The 20,136-nt window shown below is 40.5% G+C and overlaps 1 protein-coding gene across 1 annotated transcript in view; it reads right to left on the bottom strand.

The window, feature by feature from the left end:
• The window catches only part of cacna1ea (calcium channel, voltage-dependent, R type, alpha 1E subunit a), a 90,530-nt gene that overhangs the window by 44,526 nt on the left and 25,868 nt on the right, over window positions 1–20,136 (bottom strand). Inside the window, exons 3-5 of the mRNA XM_083888058.1 lie at window positions 14,943–15,207; window positions 5,266–5,379; window positions 4,986–5,125 (exon numbers count right to left, since the gene is read on the bottom strand). Coding sequence (XP_083744184.1) covers window positions 4,986–5,125; window positions 5,266–5,379; window positions 14,943–15,207 — 519 coding nt within the window. The remainder of the gene's footprint in view (window positions 1–4,985; window positions 5,126–5,265; window positions 5,380–14,942; window positions 15,208–20,136) is intronic.

Raw genomic sequence — 20,136 nt, forward strand, 5'->3', positions numbered from 1 at the left:
CACTCCTGCTGTGTCTGAACTCATCAATCGATCAGACAACAGATGGAAAATGAGACAACAGTGGAGGAGTGTGTGCGTGTGTGTGTGTGTGTGTTACACTTCTAACAGTTGTATGATTACCAAACAGACAGAAGGTGTTGTTGGCTAAAAGTCATGCAGACATGCAGTAGTGGCACATTTACTTCACACATGAATGACAACACACACACACACACACACACACAGACACACAGACACACACATGCATGCAGGCACACACACACCCACACATTCTTGTACTTGCTGTATACTGAGGACCGGGTTGCTGAGTATAGCATGTTTACAACCTAAGGAAGTGATTTCAATGAAAACAAAGTGAGGACCGGCCAAAATGTCCCCACTTTATAAAAATGACCTCACTTTGTTGGTTAAAAACACTCACTGGTCCTCATTATGCTGCAAGTACAAGAAGGTTGAGGTTTTCATGACTTCAGAGGACATTGCATTGACTAACATTCAGTTCCTGGAGACTTACTTTAACCTTAACCATAATTACTACTGGCCTTTCATGGAGACTTACTTATAACCATAACTACTACTGACCTAGCCATAACCTTAACCATAACCCTAACCAATTAATGCCTAACCTTAACATAACCAACATCAGTTTAGTACTAAATGTAACCAGGTTCTGCCTCTGTAGGACCAGGATTTGGTCTCCATGAGTTCACAAGGTCAGTGTTAATGCCACAAAAGGTCCTGAAGAGGTAACACTGTTGAGTGAATCAGGTACACCGTGTTCTCACCTTGACAGCATTTCTGATAATATATTATCACGTAAACTTGAAAACACACAGGAAGAAAAGCATCATGGTCGCAGGAGGGACAGACAGGGTGATGGAGTCGTTCTGTTCACACAGTCAAAACAGCGTCTGACCATGTCTATTAAAACTGAAACACGCCTGAGCGTCTACCCCATCACTCTTAACTCACACAGAGAGTTAGAGCACTGACTGTTTCAAAGTCTTTTTGGCTTTACAAGCTTTTCTGAACGAGACATAAATAACCCTCTACTCCCTCTTCACTCGTTCACGTTAAAATATCTTGTACTTAAAAACAAAACAAAAAAAACATGTCGACAAAGTTGACATGTTCTTTTTTTCCCAGCATCCTCGGCTTGATTCTCGTCAACTCCCCCAACCCTGAGTGTCTGGCACAAAGTGATGACACAAACCCTTGGTGGGCTTCACCCTCTGCCAACTGTTGCCAGTCTAATAGAGGGCTTGCCAGCGAATGAGACCGCTAAAGTGCCAATTAATACATACGATTACGCACGGAGGCATCCCTCTTATTTCCTCCAGCTTCATCTCCTCTTTCTCTTTCTTTCCTTCCCCTCTTTTTGTGTTTTCCCTCATTCTCAGTCTTCCCGTTTGTATTTTCAGGGGGAATCGAGTCTTAATGGCATGAGAAAAACACACAGTTAGACCCACTATTCACATTTCAGTCTCCACCCATCTCATCCACACAATCACAGCCTTTTCAATAACAGGTTTTTCATACCTATCTCCCTCCCACACACTCTCCCTCTCTCTCTGTGTGTGTGTAATACCGTCTTGAAAACACGGCTGCATCTGTGCTAATCCTAGTCTCCAGTGTTGACACTCTGAGTAAATGCTTCTGTAATTACAAATGTTGAGTGATTCAGGGGTATCCACAGAGGAAAGGTGAGTAAGCTTTGTAGTCTGAACAATCAGACGTGTGCTTCTCTGCTTCCACAGGCAAACATTTCTAACGCACAGTTAAATTAGTGTTTCTGTCGACTCAAACTAGGTCACAGAGGTGTCTTTCCTTGTTACTCTGTCTGAGGATTCTTGTTTATTTGGCACTTTCCCTTATCTGACTGAGGGATTACACACTCCAAAATGTCACATATTTTATACAGACTATAAAACCCTTTTCTATCTTAGATTAGATTAGATTTTATTGATCCCACTCCAAATGTATTTGTTACAGCAGCAGAAGTGTAAGAGTGTTTAAATATAAGTCCCAGACTATGAACTGAACACGTTGACAGAGGGAAGATCAACAATTTTAAAGCTGTAGTGTGTACATTCTGCTGATTCTTGTTGTTGTTGTTGTTGTTGTTATTGTGCTTCTGTTTGGTCGTTGTTAACACAAACAAAGTAACAATAGTTGTATGCTGGGACTTTCTTTTGAAGCAGGCTCTGTCAAGCGATGCTATTAAACCTGAACGAGGGAGCATTTGTGTATATGCACCAGCAGGGCAGAGGCGTGCACAGGCAGATTTTTGAGCAGTAAAATTCAGTAGAATGAAACAAATCACTGTATAAAACCACTATAGAAACACACAGTGTCATTCAGCGGTGATATGGCTTGATCAGCATCATGTGAACCCACTTAACAATCGAGTCGTATTTATTTACATTTATATTTAAAGGCTATTGAAAGCAGTTTTAAAGAGGCAACGGGCAACTTTTGTGTCTCTCTCACAGGTGCGTTTCCTCAGAGCCAATTACGTGTTGTGTCCCTTCTAAAAACACAGCAAATGCACAGTGAATGTTATTCTCTTCCTTGTTTTGGATAAGGAAAACTCCACCTTGGCAAAAAATAGGGAGAAAAAGCAAGGCTTACAGAGGATCAGTCCAAATGAGGATGTTGTTTTTCTGTCCATATGATGTGTGTGTGCAATTAGTTTTAACATCATTAAACCAAAATGTTGCCTATTGCAGCTGACAATATTTGGGTTGAAAACATAACCTTATATAATATTGCAGACTGCAGGTGGAGGCTGTGTGGCGTAGGACGCTTCCTGTTTGCTGAGGTTCCTTAATTACTTACTGATAGAATGACTCATCTGATATTAGCAGATGTCATTAGCTTCATACACTCTCTTACAAGGTTGCAAACCTCAAACCTCAGCCTGTAGGTGAGTGAATGTGTCTGTCTGTCTGTCTGTCTGTGTGTGAAGGAGAGGACATTTTCATTCATTTATCATGAGTGTGGTCTGAATGATAATTTAGAGAGTAATCTATTTGTGGCTCGCTTAATCACTCTACATATTATAAAATGAGGCCTCTTTCATCTGGACTGAACACGACCTGAGTGACAGCCAGTAACTCACCTGCAACCTACGGCACATGAAAAAGGAATAAACACTTAGGAAGTGGGTGGCTGAGAAAAGCTTGGGCAGAATTTGCTAAATTAGAATCATCCATTTAAAAGACATTTCAAAGATGCAGAAATTGCAGAAAATTGTAGATACATGCATAGAGATATATTTTTATATTGTATATTTTTAACATGTGTGTCCTTGTTTTTTTGGCAGTCACACAAAAGGCAGCAGGGAGATGGAGCTGATAAGCAGCCAATGGCTTAGGTAGATTTTTTAAAGCATAGGCTGACTACTTTAAAAGAAACAAACACATCAATAAGTGCTCCCGTATCCCTAAAGTAAAGTCTGATTACAGCCCCCGTCACCTTTGGAAGAGCCTCTGGAGCATTCAGTCTTTTCCTCTCTGCTCCTGTACAGGGAGGTGAGACTAGAACATCCATTAGAATGTGTCTGTCTCATTGTGTTTTAATTAAACGTCTAATTTTGGTCACACAGTAACTCACCGTGGGGCTCAAAGTCCTCACAGCTGCGGAACATCAAGTTGTTGCAATCCCTACAATCTTCCACAACATTTCCAACCCTGCACATCTTTTCCTCTCTCCAACAGTCAACCTTGTTAAGGAGCCCAAGCTCAGCTCATCAATAATTGAACAGCCAGAATCATGTAGAATTCTCTAAGAACCCTGTCTGCCACCCTTTGTATTTCCGCGCTGTGAATTAATATTTCATTTGTGAGTGTGTGTGTGTGTGTGTGTGTGTGAGAGAGAGAGGGAGAGAGCAAGAAAAAGAGAGGGAGAGAGAGGTAATTCTGCTTTCTCATCAAGCTAACCCTCTGAAACATTGCATTTCCTCTCTCTGCTCTGACAGTGAAACACCTACGTCTCCAGGGAGGGTGCCTGGTTTTTGAAATTCCCTTAAATTTAACAACTTTCCCCTCAGAATAGACTCCGTGGTAAACATCACCCCCCTGGAGTCTTTTACAACAACGTAATTGATGTTCGTTCAATTGATGTTCATAAAGAGAAATGATGGTTTTATGAGCTCTAACCACTTCAGATCTAAGAGTCTACACCATCTCATGCTCAGTCCGATATAAAAGAGGTCTAGATAAAAAAGAGAAAGCGGTCAGTGATAGTTAACCATGAAGTGTATTTGGGTACCAAATACCAGTGAACTACTTCTAATCACTTAAATAACTTTCACAATCTTCATTATGTCAGTCACTTATTATTTTTGATTTGTCTGTTTTCTTCTTTAATTTCATTTAATGTACCCAAAAATGTGTTTCATAATCCCATTGTGGCGTGGGACAGAAACACAGAAACAAAAATTAACTGACTACAAAAACCATTAAACATACCCCTCATACAACAACTTGGTAATATAATTTAAAAGTAAAGAAAAGGGAAATTCACGGAAACAACTGTGTGCTGCATATTAAAACAACTAGTGCAGTGGCCGTTGGAAGTATGTATTCCTATAGTGGGAGCGGAAGAAGATTTTTCAGTTATGGTAATGCATGATAAGGAACGTAAAGGCTAACATAATACAAACACTGTGCAAACTCATTAGGCACAACGCAATTTTTTTAGTGTTCGATTAGCATTAGCGTAGCTAGCTGTTTTGTGACCGTCTGCCAGTCAGCGAAAGTGCAGCGTGATAAATCAGCGAAAAAAATTAAAATTCCTCCAAAAAATTTGAAAATCAAGGATGCACACCATCGGGCCATGCTCAACCCATATCCAAAGTCTTAGGGCGATCTGACTAACGGTCAGCTTTATAGACAGATAGATGACAAACAACCAGGAAGAGCAATAAATGTCACAGAATGATTCTGATCTGCATCCACACAAACACAAACACAAACACTCACCCACTGAGGACGACAATGAAGTCCATGACGTTCCATCCGTTCCTAAGGTACGATCCTTTATGAAAAACAAAACCCAGGGCGATGATCTTTATCCCAGCCTCAAAACAGAACATCCCAATGAAGTAGGGCTCCGTCTTCTCCTGTTCACGCAAAACAAGAGAGCAGTGAAACCATTTCAGCAACTTGACATAAGATTGTGAAGATTGTATGGCATGTGTGTGTGTGTGTGTGTGTGTGTGTGTGTGTGAGACGTAGATGTTTCACTGTGTGAATATCTCACCAGTCGCTTGGACATGGGCGTTTTGTCCTCTCCAGGAAGATGCTGCTCCAGAGCCAAAACAATACAGTTGGCAATTATGGTGGCGAGGATCATGTACTCGAACGGCGTAGAAGGCTGAAGTTAAGGAACTTAGACAATTGTTATAGATAGATAGATAGATAGATAGATAGATAGATAGATAGATAGATAGATAGATAGATAGATAGATAGATAGATAGATAGATAGATAGATAGATAGATAGATAGATAGATAGATAGATAGATAGATAGATAGATAGATAGATAGATAGATAGATAGATCAAGTCTTTTAGGAAGAGTTAGATTCAGATACAGTGCAGGACTAAAAAATAGAAATGTCCAGTTCATGACAGTACATTTAAGCCCATGCAGTGCTGCAATCATAGCAGCATAAGAGCAAAGATTGTAGACTGTAAGACTGTAACAACAATTTGTCCGTATTAAACCCCTGCATGTTATAAACCCTGGGGCTGTAGACACAACCAGGCACAGACTGCACCTTATCTGAGATTAGGTGCACACACACACATAGGTTTGTGCAGCTATTCTTAGGAATTGCACTGACTCCCACTCATTTTGAGAGGCTCAACAATGAGTTATCCCTTAGCTCTGTTCAAATCTTAACTCTAAACTTCACCATTTCCAATGAGTTCCTGCCTCATTATGACCAAGTTTTTGTAACTGGTCCTGATTTAATGAAAAACAAGCGCACACACACACTTGGACCACATCCTGTGTGAGTGGGATGTGATCCTGTAAACACGGCGACTCTTATGACAAGCTTTAATGTCTGTTTTATGGGACCTATATTGGTTGTCAGTTCAACTCTCGCTGCTCTGAGGTTGAGGTAAGCCAGCAATGTGCTCTTTATCTAATACTCTGCGTGGGCAGTCCCTTCTGTCCTGGTTATGTGCAGGAGAGGTAGGAAAGAAGGGAGCTTAAATCTGCAGAGAGCAGACAGGGAGGGAGATTAGAGGAGAGAAACAGGAGGAAATGATAAGAGCAATAGAGATGGTGATCAGTGGAGGAGAAGATGGTGGTTATATCAAGAGTCAAAAGCTTGTGACAGTTGTTTTTCAAGCAGGGTTTATTCAGGGACATGGTGTGAGCAATGAGATGCCGGATGAAGAGAGAAGACAGACTTCAGTCCCACAAGCACAAAGGAGTTCAGACTTACACCAATAAGTTCACCGCACATTGACTCAGTGACTGCAGCACAGACTGTGACCTGTGACCTTTCACACAAACACAGATTCCCATTCAAAATATTCATCAATTAACTTTATCAATCAACTGGCTCATTTTTATTCCAACCCTGTGTTATGTTTTATTTGTTTTGTACTTTTTGACTTTGACTTTTGCTTTTCATTCGTTGTGTTTGCTTTTTCAATTTTATTTTCCTTTTATTTCTGAAGCACTTTGAGCTGCAATCCTTGTGTGATTTAATTTCAGATTTGATTTGCTCAATCAAACACAAAAAATACATGTATAGATAATATAATAATAATCATTTATTTTAACAATATATGCCGAGACTGTTGATTAGAACACAGTAGTTGCAACTATACAATGATATATAATACTATTAAGGCCACATGTAAGAACTGATGAGAATCTTTATGTGTGGATGTAACTGACAAGAGTTTTGGCAGCTGTGTCTGTGCAGCCAGGGAAACAGAAGTCACATCATCTCCTATTTAAAAAAGCACACAAGTTGGACAGTGTGTGCGTGGTTTGAAATCCAATTTCCACTGACTTATGCAACTGTTGTTTTTTGAGATGATGAGGACATAAAAGAGGCCTAATAACACGATATCTGTATCAAGCTGAGGAGCCATTTATATTTCTATAAAGTGAAGTGCACCTTTTGATTCCCTCCCTACAGGAGGTAGCATCACTTTTGCCTGACTGGGAGCTTTTAGCAATAGTAGGTCACAACATCCTACTTTCTCTCAAACACACACACACACACACAGCAAAGAGGAACGAGTAAGAAAATGGGGAGAATGGAAAGAGAGGAGATACGTATCCCAGGCAACAAGCTCTTCCAGCCAAGAGTCGATGCCATAAGAAGGCAGCTGATACACCCAGATTTATGCCACTTATAACCACAAGCTTGTAGGGTAATAATAACAGTCAAATAAATTACACACAGAAGGTAGAAGGATTTATCAAGAAAAATGTTTTGTACTTTGCCCAAAATTTAAAACTGCAGTCATTTCTTTAAAAAAATTCAAGGTCATCAAGAAAGAAGAGCATTCAAACACAAAGAAGTAAAGGGGAAGTGTTATTATTATAACAGATTATTAAAATGTTCTATCACATTTATTCTACCTGTTCAAGCCGAGGGGAGAATGTTTAATCAATGTATATATGAACATAAAATCTCTGTAGCCTTATAAAGTATTTATATTCTCTACAAACAGAGATATTCTCAGATGTTTGACTGAAAGCCTGCGCGTCAGCTGGTGTGTGACGTGGATCACGGATCGTCTACCAACTTTAGCGACGAGGTGTCTCGTGAGTAATCTTGTGAGTCACAGTGACGCTGGCACTCTGCCCTGAGTCCTCAAACATGCATGCAAAAATAGACATGGAGACGGAGTGTGAGGCGCTGCGCGTCTGTGAGCACCATCAGGCCTAGGCTGGGTCCAAACACTCGTCACTAATTATAGCGTTAGCAGGTGAAAACCAAAATGAATCCTGAGCCTCGTGAGGATTACTGGATCTTTATGCAGGTGTGTTTGAGTGTGTGCCATGTGTGCAGAGAAGAGCAACAGACAGAGAAGTGGAGCTGACGATGTCATCACGGCGTCCTGCTCAAGCCTGGAGACACTTTAAATCTCTGCTGAGAATTCAAGTGTGCACAGCTAAGAACGACAAGGATCAAATCAATAGAATAAACTGACAGCAGAAACCATTTTCTATCCCACGTCACTTTCACATCTGCTTGAAGTGGCTGGTCAATCCAATCAAGTATAAATGCAGCTCAATATTTCAGTCTGTACGTAATACACTAATGTCAAGACTCACTAGTTTTATTTGCCATTTGTACACAAATTTCATTTCATATCCTAGTTCCAATCACTTTACTCTCCTTAAAGAGTTAAGATGAACGACACTATATACCATGTACTTTGTCTTGTTCGATACTGATATCAGTCATTTCAGACACTTTTTAATCTATGAAGCCGTTAACAACACATTTGTGGCAGCCATTTCATGCAGACACGATTCTCCAGCAGTGTCACAAATTCTGATTTTGACCAGTGTCATGTAGGGCTGAACAATTAATCGAATTTGAATCGAAATCAATTTCCAAATCGCAGGAGGCGCAACATTTGTTAAAGCCAAAATGTGCTTCAAATTATAATTTTTATGATACGGATTGCAGGGAACATCTTTGTTTCTTACAGATCTGCACAAATATCACACAGTAAACAATTACAAATCTGTTTTTCGAATGAAAATGAGAATAATGATGTTAAGATTTCCATTCCCATCGCAAATCATACCACAATCGATCACAATCAAAATAATCGCAATTAGATATTTATTCAAAATCGTTCAACCGATATAACCGCGTATAGAATTGGCTCACCCCTAATTCCTATAATGCTCACTGAATGTCTCATAAAAACAACAGTGACATATCCTGTTTTAAAACCTTAACTGCTCTGAACATAAAAATATCTTGACAAACCAACAAGCCAAACACATCCTACTCTCTCATGGCTATTTCTGTGCCTTGATGAAACAAACGCTATTAAATCCAACAATCAATTATTTAGAGGTGTATCTTCTCAATGGGAAACTTCCCACTGTGGGGGATCCCAGTGTGGATCAGAGAGAAGGAGCAGCTGCCAGTCCTCACCAGGCTCAGGCCATTGCTTCATTATCCCTGCTTCTTCCCTGCCAGGCCTCCATCAACCTCCACTGAGTCTAACCTGACAGATTCAACACTCAATTATACTGAGCCTCTTATTTCCATTAAATTTCACACATGGATATCAAAAAACAGGTTGTCAAACGAACACTAATACATGTCTTTATGATTTCAATGTTATATGCACAAACCACAGAAGTCTCTGGATATTTCCTGGATTGATCATATTTTTAATTGAGCATTCAGAGGGGGGAGAAAAAGAGACTCTACCGTGGCAGCAGCAAGTTGCGCTTCAACCACAATGTTGACCTTTACAAGACGTCCTGCAGAGGCTGTGTGTGTGTGTGTGAGAAAGAGAGTGTCATCCCCTCTTCTACGCAACTAATAATTACTCTCATGATCACTTAATCGGTCGTTCATTTTCCTGATAATTCATGCTGTCTGCAAAATGTCAAAATGAGTCCAGACCGATGTCTTCGTGTTCTCTCCTAAATCATAAATATACATTAAATCCTGACATTGAAAAGCTGGACCCAAGGGAAGTTTGTCATTTTTATTAACAAATGTGCAAAGATGACAATTTATTCGTTAAAGTATAGCTTTGAGTCAATGCACTAATTATCAAAAAGGACGACTTGTTGAAACTTAGTTGAAATATAACAGCTTGAGAAATGTGTAAAAGTCAGTTTAAGTGTTTAGATCAGGGGTCACCAACGTGGTGCCCGCGGGCACCTGGTAGCCCGCAGGCAGCCAATACGGTGCCCGCGGGCTCACTTCACTTCACCTCACTTGCATGTATCCGTATGATGGCTCAGTAAAATATCTTTGATATTGTTTATAAAAACTGGTAATCGTTAGGAGTAAGCACTGGAATGAATGTGTATGCAGTTTAATGCATAATATGAATCATTTAAATGGTAAACAAATAAAAAAAAATGTTAATGTGGTAGCCCTCCATATTATTTTTTACCCTTAAGGTAGCTCTCTGTCTCAAAAAGGTCGGTGACCCCTGGTTTAGATGCTAGTGGTGAAAAATAGAACATTTTTATATATTATTTATACTACATTTGGGAGAGAAGCTGAGGATGAAATATCAAAACATATGTCCTAATACAACCCTTTTCTATTATTATCATTTATTTATGTTTTTGTTTCACAATAATAAGTCTGGCAAGGAGCATGTATGCCCTGATCTGTCAGATTCCTTCTTTGATTAGGTTTTCAGTTTCCAAGCCAAACAGAATCTTGTCCATCGTCCATCATTTGTACTCGCCTAAAACTGCAATGACGACTCAATAAAAACATGAAAGGGGGTTAAGAGTTTTTGATCCTATGCTCTTTTCCTCAAGATTTTTATGGTGTGCAACTGAAATATAGTGACTTGAGATTGTTTATATACAGTTTATTTTCATAAAGAAGGCAACGCAGTAGGTAGTTGTCCAGCAACTACACAGAGACAAGAGACTTGTGTTATTGTATAGATTACACATACAGACATAACGTGTTAAAGGGCCACTGTATAAACATTAAATGTTTATACAGTATTAGGAAACATTAAATGTTTATACAGTATGTGAATTAAATTTAAATTTATCATTTGCATTAATTTTTCATTACCCTATAGCATTTGGACCACCTTGTGTTTACAACAGCCTACAACTACAGATCTTTTGAGTTCTGATGTTAAGTGAAGGTTGTATACGTTCTCTAAACAATTGGAAAGGGTGAGGTGAGATATAATCAGCTGCTAAATACAACTTCAATAACAGCTTTAGAGGCGATACATTGATTTTATTTTACCCTTAGACAGAGCCAGGCTCCATTCGTTGTGCAAAACCTATCAGTGCTCACTCTAATGTGATATTTAGAAGGTATAACAGTGGTATTAATCCTTTAATCTAAGACTCTTGAATAAAGAATATATATTATGCTTACATTTTAAAATGTCTTTAGTTTATCAGTATGATCAATGTGTTGATAATTAGGTTTACCTAAGCCTCAACTCTCGAAACACGATTCACGTGGTGAAATGAGCCACAGTGAGCAGAAAACAACATCACTCTTTAAAACCACATTAGTTAACAATATAATAAAGTATGACTCAGTGAGTTATGACTCGTTTAATAGCACGTGGCGCAGGAATCAGACGTCATTCCATATAATCCCTGTTAATGTCTGTTAATCAGATACACTAGAGCTCATTAGACGTAATGAGACACTCCCTCCACAACAGCACATTAACCTGGAGGTTGTTCAGTCCGGCTGCTTTCTCTCTCTGGTCACTACGGAACAATATTCTGAATTTAGAACCAACTGTGTTCTTATTTGAGCCTGTTGTTTATGCACCGTTATTCTGTATCATTACTGGTAATGACCCCACTACGGCTGAGTTTTGATTAAAACTTAAACACGGAGCAAACGTCTGCACTCACATGTATTCCGTGCATCAAGTGTTTCATTAAATTTGTCATCTCATGTTTGATCTTCTCTTCTCTCTCTCTCTCTCTCTCACACACACACACACACACACACACACACACACACACACACACACACACACACACACACACACACACACACACACACACACACACACACACACACACACACACACACACACACACACACACACACACACACACACACACACACACACACACACACACACACACACACACACGTTAAGCCTCTGATCTTTTGGGGAGTGAGCCTGGTGTCACTGGTTATAATGTTCTGCACAAGCCTCGAGACGGCCAATAACAAGCACTGTTGGATCTCAAACCAAGCCAAACCGCATGCTCCAAGCTTATTGGCTCATTGATGTTGATGAGATGTGAAAATTTGGTATTAAATGAAAACACACTTTCAACATTGGGAGATACAGAGGGAGTTTGTTGTATGTATTTAAGTTTGATTTCCAACCCTAGACCCACCTACTGAAAAAAGCCAGAATAACAAACACACACAAACACACTGCATGTCTGTGCAGCATTCGTAGTGAGGACTCTCACAGCCTTAATGCATTCTCTAGCCCATCACATCTAAATGCACAATCCTACCACTTACCCTAACCGTAAGCTAAACCCGATTTTAACTCTAAGGGCCAATTCCAATTCCTATCTTAACCCTCAAGCTCAACCCTTAATCTTAACTGGCCCTCAAAACCAAGTGTTGAGGGTTATTTTGTCACTTAGAAATGGAACACCCCTTAAATGCAGATTGTCTTCAGACTGTGGGGGGCAGAATAATGCGAAAGCTGCGTCCAGTCTGTCAACTCCAAAAAAGAAGAAGAAGAACACATTTATGTCACGATTATTTATTACGATCCATTTTTCAGTCAAGTTATTAGGTTGTCAGTTAGTTATAAGATGATACTCATACAAATACCACAACCACGGACATATTCAGCTGATAGTTATCACACACCACGGCTTATTGAAAAGTAAACGATAGCAAACGATCGCGTGTGCGCACCGGCCGGCTATTGACAAAAGATCGTAAAACAAAAATAAATGTTATACAAAAGTGACGTCAGTAATCTATAATATGGACCTAAACTAAGATAATACAATGGTTTTCATATTTTTTATATCTCTATTAACAAAGAAAATACTTCATTTGTAGCGTACTCGTTTTGCTGCTTTCGGCACCATCTTTGTTATGTGAAAACACGCAATGCATTCTGGGTAGCCCTTGCTCCCAAGGGTGGTGTCGGAAAATCTCAATATTGAGGGCGACACAGCCCTTAAACTTGCCCCTCAACTTCATTTTTCTGAGAATCGGGACAGCACTTGCACTAGAGGGAGCGCGCATTTTTGAGATTGAGGGTTAAGCAAAGAATTGGAATTCACCCTAAGTCTTAACCCTCAAAAAAGCCCCTTTAAGGAGTGACAGAACATGAGGACCTGCCAAAATGTCCTCACTTTCCTAAAAAACAACTAATAATTGACAGCTTTTTGGTCCTCACAAAGATACCCATAGAAGAAAACACAGACGTACACACACACACAGGTTTACACAACTATTCTTCTTAGGACAGTGCTTGGACTTCCATTCATTTGGGTTAGGGTTAGGGCTAATCGCAAAGCTTTAAACCATAACCAGTTAATGCCAGTTAACCTTCACCTTACAAAAATCCACCCCTTAGTTCCTCAGAAATGAGGTTCTGCATTATTAGGACCAGGTTCTGGTCCCTTATGCAAACTACTGGTCCTGACAAGCACAGTGTCTATGTCAGAGCATGTCATAATGAGACAGCAAATACAAGAACACACACAACACACCTCAAACATTCTCCTTTAGCAGCTGGTTGAAGTTCATCATGTTAATATTATTAATCACCTTAATGAATGGACCCACGCAGATAAAACCACAAGAGAACCAGGCACACATTCTATGTACTGGGTTTTCAAAAAACAGCAGTCAGTCAGTCAGTCAGTCAGTCAGGAAGTTGATGAATGGAGCAGAACAATAGGAGTGAAGAGGCCACACCTGGCCCAGACACCTGGTGAGCTGCACAGCAGCAGCACAAACAGGCAACCAATGGACATTTGCATATCACCATCTTCCTCAGCAACAAGCAGAGGGAAAAACAGTCACTTCCTTTTCAGGAACTAAAGGGTTGAGAAAGCAACCAAATAACCATTCAGGTGAAAGCATCATAACTGAAGTGTTGTGTAATAATAATCAGTATGGCCTACACACAGTGCTACTGTGTTTCTAATGAGTTGTCTTCATTTTCACCGATCAGTCAAAACCTGAAGTTTGATATGAAACAGAGAAAAGCAGCAAAAACATACTCAGTTATCAAAAATAATTGCCAAACAATTTTGTGTCCTTTAATTAAATAATTAATTGAACCATCACAACATCTCTTGCGTATTATATATTTGTAAAAACTCTTCACCAGAGCCGGTGAATACAGCAGCAGCAGCAGCAGCAGGAGCAGGGCGTTGTGTCTTTTGTTGACAGAAAATATTTACTGCCATGCCTGTAGAAACACCTCTCTGTTCCAATAATCCACTTTCCGTTGACAACTCCTCCCCTTCTACAGTCATTTCTGTGTCTACACAGATGCTATTTTTATAACCTGTGCCAAACCGACATACACCTTTACCTTCTTGTGGATATAATGGATTCATTACAATATACTCTAGCAGTGCCACTGGCACAAGAGGTTAGATTTATTGCATGTCCTATGGCATTTTCTCAATTCCCAAGTTCCTATTGGAGTATCATATTGTATTTTCATCGATCAATCAGTAAATATGAAGTAAAGCAGCAGTTTATAATCCACTTTATACACTGAACTCCAGACTCTGTGTGTGTTACCTCTTCTGGCTTAAACACCGACCTTGTCAGGACCACTAGTCCTCAAAGCCTGGTCCTATGTAGCAATGAGGTACAACATTATTGCTGAACCTCTTTGCTGAGGTCCTGGGTTTAAAGTTAGAGTTCAGATGTGGATTGTAGTTAGGTTAAGGTTAGGGTAAGGTACTAACTGGTTATGGTTAGGGTTCAGGACAAGATGGTCAATGCAATACAATGTGCGCTGTCCATGGTGCTGAACTTTCCCACATTATTCATATGAAAAACAGATGAAAAAACGGTTTCACGACTTTGCTTTTGTGCGTAACTGTGCTCACTTTTTGTGTGAAGGAGGGAAAGACGGCTTACCCACCTGAAGTATGTTTCTCCCACATGACAATGCGTGAGTGATGTGTACTTTACATTGTATGCTTCATCGTCACCGAGAAGCAGAAAAGGATATGGCCACTCAGTGATTTTCTTGGCGTACTTCCTGATTATGTTGTCCTCGCCAAAGATAAAGAGGGACCTGTTGACGGTGAAGCAGTTCTCCCTGACCGGGATGGGGTTGTACAAGGCCATTGTGCGGGCACGCTGCGCTTTGGTCTGCTTGAAGGCTGGGGAGATGCCACCTGTGGACACGGCCGCGCCATCGCGGTTCCGGTTGCGCTCGGACCCTCCATCCCCTGAGCTTAACAAGCCCGGGACGTCGTCTCCAAACCGGGCCATTCTGCCAAAAAGCAAACCACACGGGTGTGAGACAGTGGAGGGGGAAGGAGGTTATAGACACCCAGAGAGCAGCAGGGTGCGGTGCCGCGCTCGCTGTGACCGCGGAGTGGCGAGGTCCGTTTGACCACTTTCAGTTCTATTCGTAAAGGACAAAAAGGAAAGGAAGAAAGAAAAAAAACAATTACTCTCTCCTTAAAGTTCAAAAACAGATATAACCATTTAGTGGTTTTTGTCAGCAGCACATAGTCCACTCCCAAGTGCGTAAATAGAAAAATGGAAACAAATTTTAAAAAGAAAAAGTAATTCAATCCCGCTTCAATTGACGAATCTGTAGTCGTATGTGAAGTTGAGAAACCGGATTCATTTTGCAGCGTTTTATCCACTCAAACACGAAAGAGAGCCACACGAGAAGCCGCAACAGGTCACGTCTTCAGCCATCCTCAGTACCGTGAGCGAAAAGGAGGAGAGTAGGTTGATCCATGGGTTTTTAAATTAACTAGCAGCAGTGCACTGACTAATTCAGAGCACATTGGTCACCTCTCTCCTCTGCGCTCCTCTGATGGCCGATTAACACATGAGCTCAATCCTGTTGTCCCCCAAAATAACGCGTCACAGAATAAAAGACAATCTATCTGGCGCTCTTCCCTCCCCCCGCACTGTGAGAGAGAAGACAACCGTGTCTGCCTCCTAATATGACAGCATGAACACACCTCTCCAAACCTCTGTCTCTGGCTCTTACAACGCACAGACTGAACCGTGCGCTGACTGCAAACACACAGAGGGAAAATCAAGTCATGTCATGAAAACAATAATTGATGAAAGTGATGAGGAAGTCATTGTAAGTCTTGTCTCGTGAGAAATGCTTCACTTTGGGTCACTTTTATTTTACAAGTGAAATCCAGGAGGGACCAGGCTGTGACAGCCACGGTTGTTGTTCACCTTGCGCGCATGGTCACGCCCAAGAGGACGCTGGTCACGTATGCGATCTGGTGGTGTTGAGTAAACAAACACCTCCTGCGAAATGAAGCCCATGCAATAGCGAACGCGGCGAGGACAGAAGCGAGAGTCTCTGAATAATTACAGGGTTTGGAACCTACTATTGCCGAGGCATGATAGTGAGGGGGAGTCATGCTGCTGCTGTGCACACAGAAGGGATCACAGCTATATGCTCTCAGGACATATGTTAAGTGATATTCCATCTAATATGATATGCTGAAGTCATAAGATTACAACTCTTGTATAAATGTTGCCTTGTCTTATGCAACAGTATCCATTTGGGTTCTATTACAAACAACCAACCAAAAATATATGAAGAAAAATGTATCATAAAGCCACTTTTAAGCTGAGAATGTGAAGTAACAGTGATGGAAAGTGAAGACAAAGAAAAGAATCACAGGAGATTAACTACAACACTGACACTGACACTGGCGGGTATTCACTGATGCTGCCATGACGGAGGCACTGTTCAATGGTGTGTGGCCTCCAACTCATTATGGACATTAAAAATAGAACATATAACAGACAGGGAATGTGTTGTCTCATACACAGTGATGAAGAGACGTACAAGTTCTCAGCTGAAGAAAAAAAAAACACATCTCACTTTCTTTGGGTGTTTCAGACTCAGACTTATGTGTGAAATAAATGTTTATTTTTCCACTCCTTCAGTGCAGCAGCAGCTTTGTGCCAGGATGAGCGCGTGCAGCAGCAGCAGCAGCAGCAGCAGCAGCAGCAGCAGCAGTCACAGCTTTCTTGGTTGAGAGGTGAGGGGTGAATTATGGTAATTGGATGTTAACAACAGGGATGATCAGGGTGGAGGAATGACGGTTGTTTCTAGTGGGGATATAAAGAGCCAGCAGTTAGTCTTTGATGCTGGTGATGATTTCAGTCAATGTTTGATCAGTGTTTTCCCACTTGAATTAAAAACGCCTTTTGAATAAAAGGTATGTTATATTTTTTAAGGAAAAAACAAACAAACATGAGAGCTTGTTTGAAGCGGAACTAGACCGGAAGTTCCTATTAACGCTGTTTTTTTGGTGTGTATCTGCGTCATTACCTTGTTTATGAAGCCCTGACGGTTCAAAACAAACAGTTCAGCCACTGCTGAGAACGTTGTGTTTTATTGTAATCTCGGGGCTCAACGAGATCACTGAAAATCCCGTAATAGTCACGTAAGCAGTGGTTCTCCTGAACAACCGATCGTCCTGCTCCGGGCGGTAGTCCGGGCACATCCGGTTGCGTACATTGAACCGCAGAAGAAGAATAACGTCCGTTGTGGAGGTGTTTCACGAGCAACAGTGTCTTCTGACTCTGGGTCTGACTCCGGTTTAAAGTCATAAAAGGGACTGTGGCGGGAAGTCGTGACGAAGCTATTTTTAAACACTGTTAAAACAATGTTTTGATAATGAGGAGCAGTGCATCCGCCGTTCCAGAGGGGGGCGCTGCGCTTCTGAGAACGGATGTGCTGGATAGTACTGGCCAATCACAAGACTCTGTCTTCTGGGGGTGAAAGTTCACACTGAAATCTCGCAGCAGAAAAACACCGTCAGAAAAGAGGATTTCTATCGGCTCGTTTACAGAAACTAGGAGGTTTTTGACCATAAAAACAAGTTAATATATGTAAGTAGACCTCCATAACTAACATTTATGTGCAACAGGACCACTCTATGTGACCTTTAAGGACTCTTGACTAATCACTGGCTTTCTATGGCTAATTAAAAATCTTCTTGGCTTGAGTTTATCCTCCATTTGAGGATAAATATTCAGCATCCGTTAACAAATACTCATAGATTTCTCACTTTTAAATAAGTGTTGCCATTCTGAATGTTTTTCTACACAGTATGCACCATTTTGCCTGCAAGCAATTCATGATTTAAATGACTTAAAGAAAACATGGATACTGAAGTTAAGTCAAATGAAGTTCTTACCATGCACTTACATGATCAATAAAGCATCAAATAAAACCGAGTACTTCTTTGAAAGAAGATGGAGTAAAATGGACAGTGAAAGAGTTCATGAGAAGGTGCCTACATTGCAGTGACAATAACTCAACTTGTGTAAGAGTTATATAAGGTAAATACTGCCAAAGAACTGGCATCTAATTTGACATTGAAGACATGATATTAATGATGGAAAATCTTCTCCTCACTGCAAAAGATGTCTAACCTGCAGAAATCTAACTGAGGAATGCAGGGTTACTACGGTTACCTGCTGTCATGACAGCAGGTTGACAGTTCCCTGCTCTGGTAATGGGACTTAGTGGCATATAGGACTGAGGTGTGAACAAAGATTTTATTTCAAAAATAGAACAAGTGCGCAGAGATCTACATGGTGGGTTTGTATTTTGAAACCGGGTCATTGTCGTCCACTTCCCTTGACAGTCTGACTGTAACTAAATTAGCTGCTCACCCTGAGGGGAAAACACTGGTTTGTTTAAAAAAAACACAGGAGAATGAGCACACGTTCATTTGTGCATGTTTGATTGTTAAACACACACACGTTTGTGCAGCATTTATAGTGAGGACCCTCATCGACATAATGCATTGCCTAGCCCCTTAATCTAACCTTTACCATAACAACTAAATGCCTGAACCTAACCTTTATCCTAAATCCAGGTCTTAACCAGAACCCTAAAACCAGGTCTTAACCCAGAACAAAGATGTGAGTGTCATCACTTTCCCAAAATGTCCTCACTCCGAATGGTTTATACCAGGAGGGTCAAACTCATTTTAGTTCAGGGGTCACATAACGGCACAATGTGATCTCAAGTCAGCCAGACCAGTAAAATATTAGCATAATAACCTAAAAACAACAAGGACTCCGAATGTTTCCCTTTGTTTTACACTTAGTAAGTATCTTATGGTAATTTCAACAAGAGTATGCCTAAATTTACTAACTAACATATCACAGTGGATCTACAAGGTCACAGGTATCTAGAACTGACCTTCTGGTGGCCTGTGGACCGTACATTTGACACCCCTGGTTTATATGATTTTTGGTCCTCGCACAGCAAGGAATACAAGAACATCACACACAGGATGGATGGATGAATATTTGTTTAACACAGTCTCATACTGATATCATACACTCTTTGAAATAAAAGTGCTGAGTAGAACCATATAAGGTTCTTCAGCTTGTCCTCATAGGAAAACCCTTTTTGGCTCCAGGTAGAACCTTTTTATAAAGGTTCCACCTGGAACTCTTTTGGATGGTTCCACCAAGTACCCTTTTAAAACCCTTTATTCAGGAAAGGGGTTTTAAAGGTTTCTCTGGATCAAAATGGTTCTTACTGTTACCAAGAACCCTTGAAAAACACTTTCTTCAGGAAAGGGTTTTTTAAAAACAAATGGTTCCAGGTAGGAACTCAGTCCTTGTAGAATAACTGTTTTGGAACCCTTATTTCTAAGAGTGTAGCCTTTAGCATTTTCTGATACCAATATCAGTCTGATCTATTTTTCCCTTGTTCTCGTTTATCCTGAAATAAGTCAACATACCTCACATAATCACTGCCGCTGCCAGACATGTGAATTCCTCACTCACATGTTGGTCGTATGCTGCTGGTGGTGCACTTTTCATTCTCAGCCTGTGGTCAACACATCATCTATCATGTGATTATTTATCATCAGAGTTTGTGTTGTTCTTTCTCCCATATCCAAACCACACTGATTCTGATAATGATTATTGTATCTGCTCGATTAAATGATGAGAAGCCAGTGTTTATGCTGTCTTCACATAAATACTTAATTCTAAAGGCAATGGTTTATTACAGAGTTTATGTGGTTTGAGGATTTGGAACAACACTGATACCGTGCAACTCACACATTTGTTTTTGGTCTGCTAAAAACATCCAATGAGAAATATTATGACAACTTCAGCGTCATTACTTATCACAACAAAACTAAATAGGCAGTACTAAAAATATATATTACTCACT

Source organism: Microchirus variegatus (genome assembly GCF_963457635.1).
Source record: "Microchirus variegatus genome assembly, chromosome: 4".
NCBI classification, from domain to species: Eukaryota; Metazoa; Chordata; class Actinopteri; order Pleuronectiformes; family Soleidae; genus Microchirus; species Microchirus variegatus.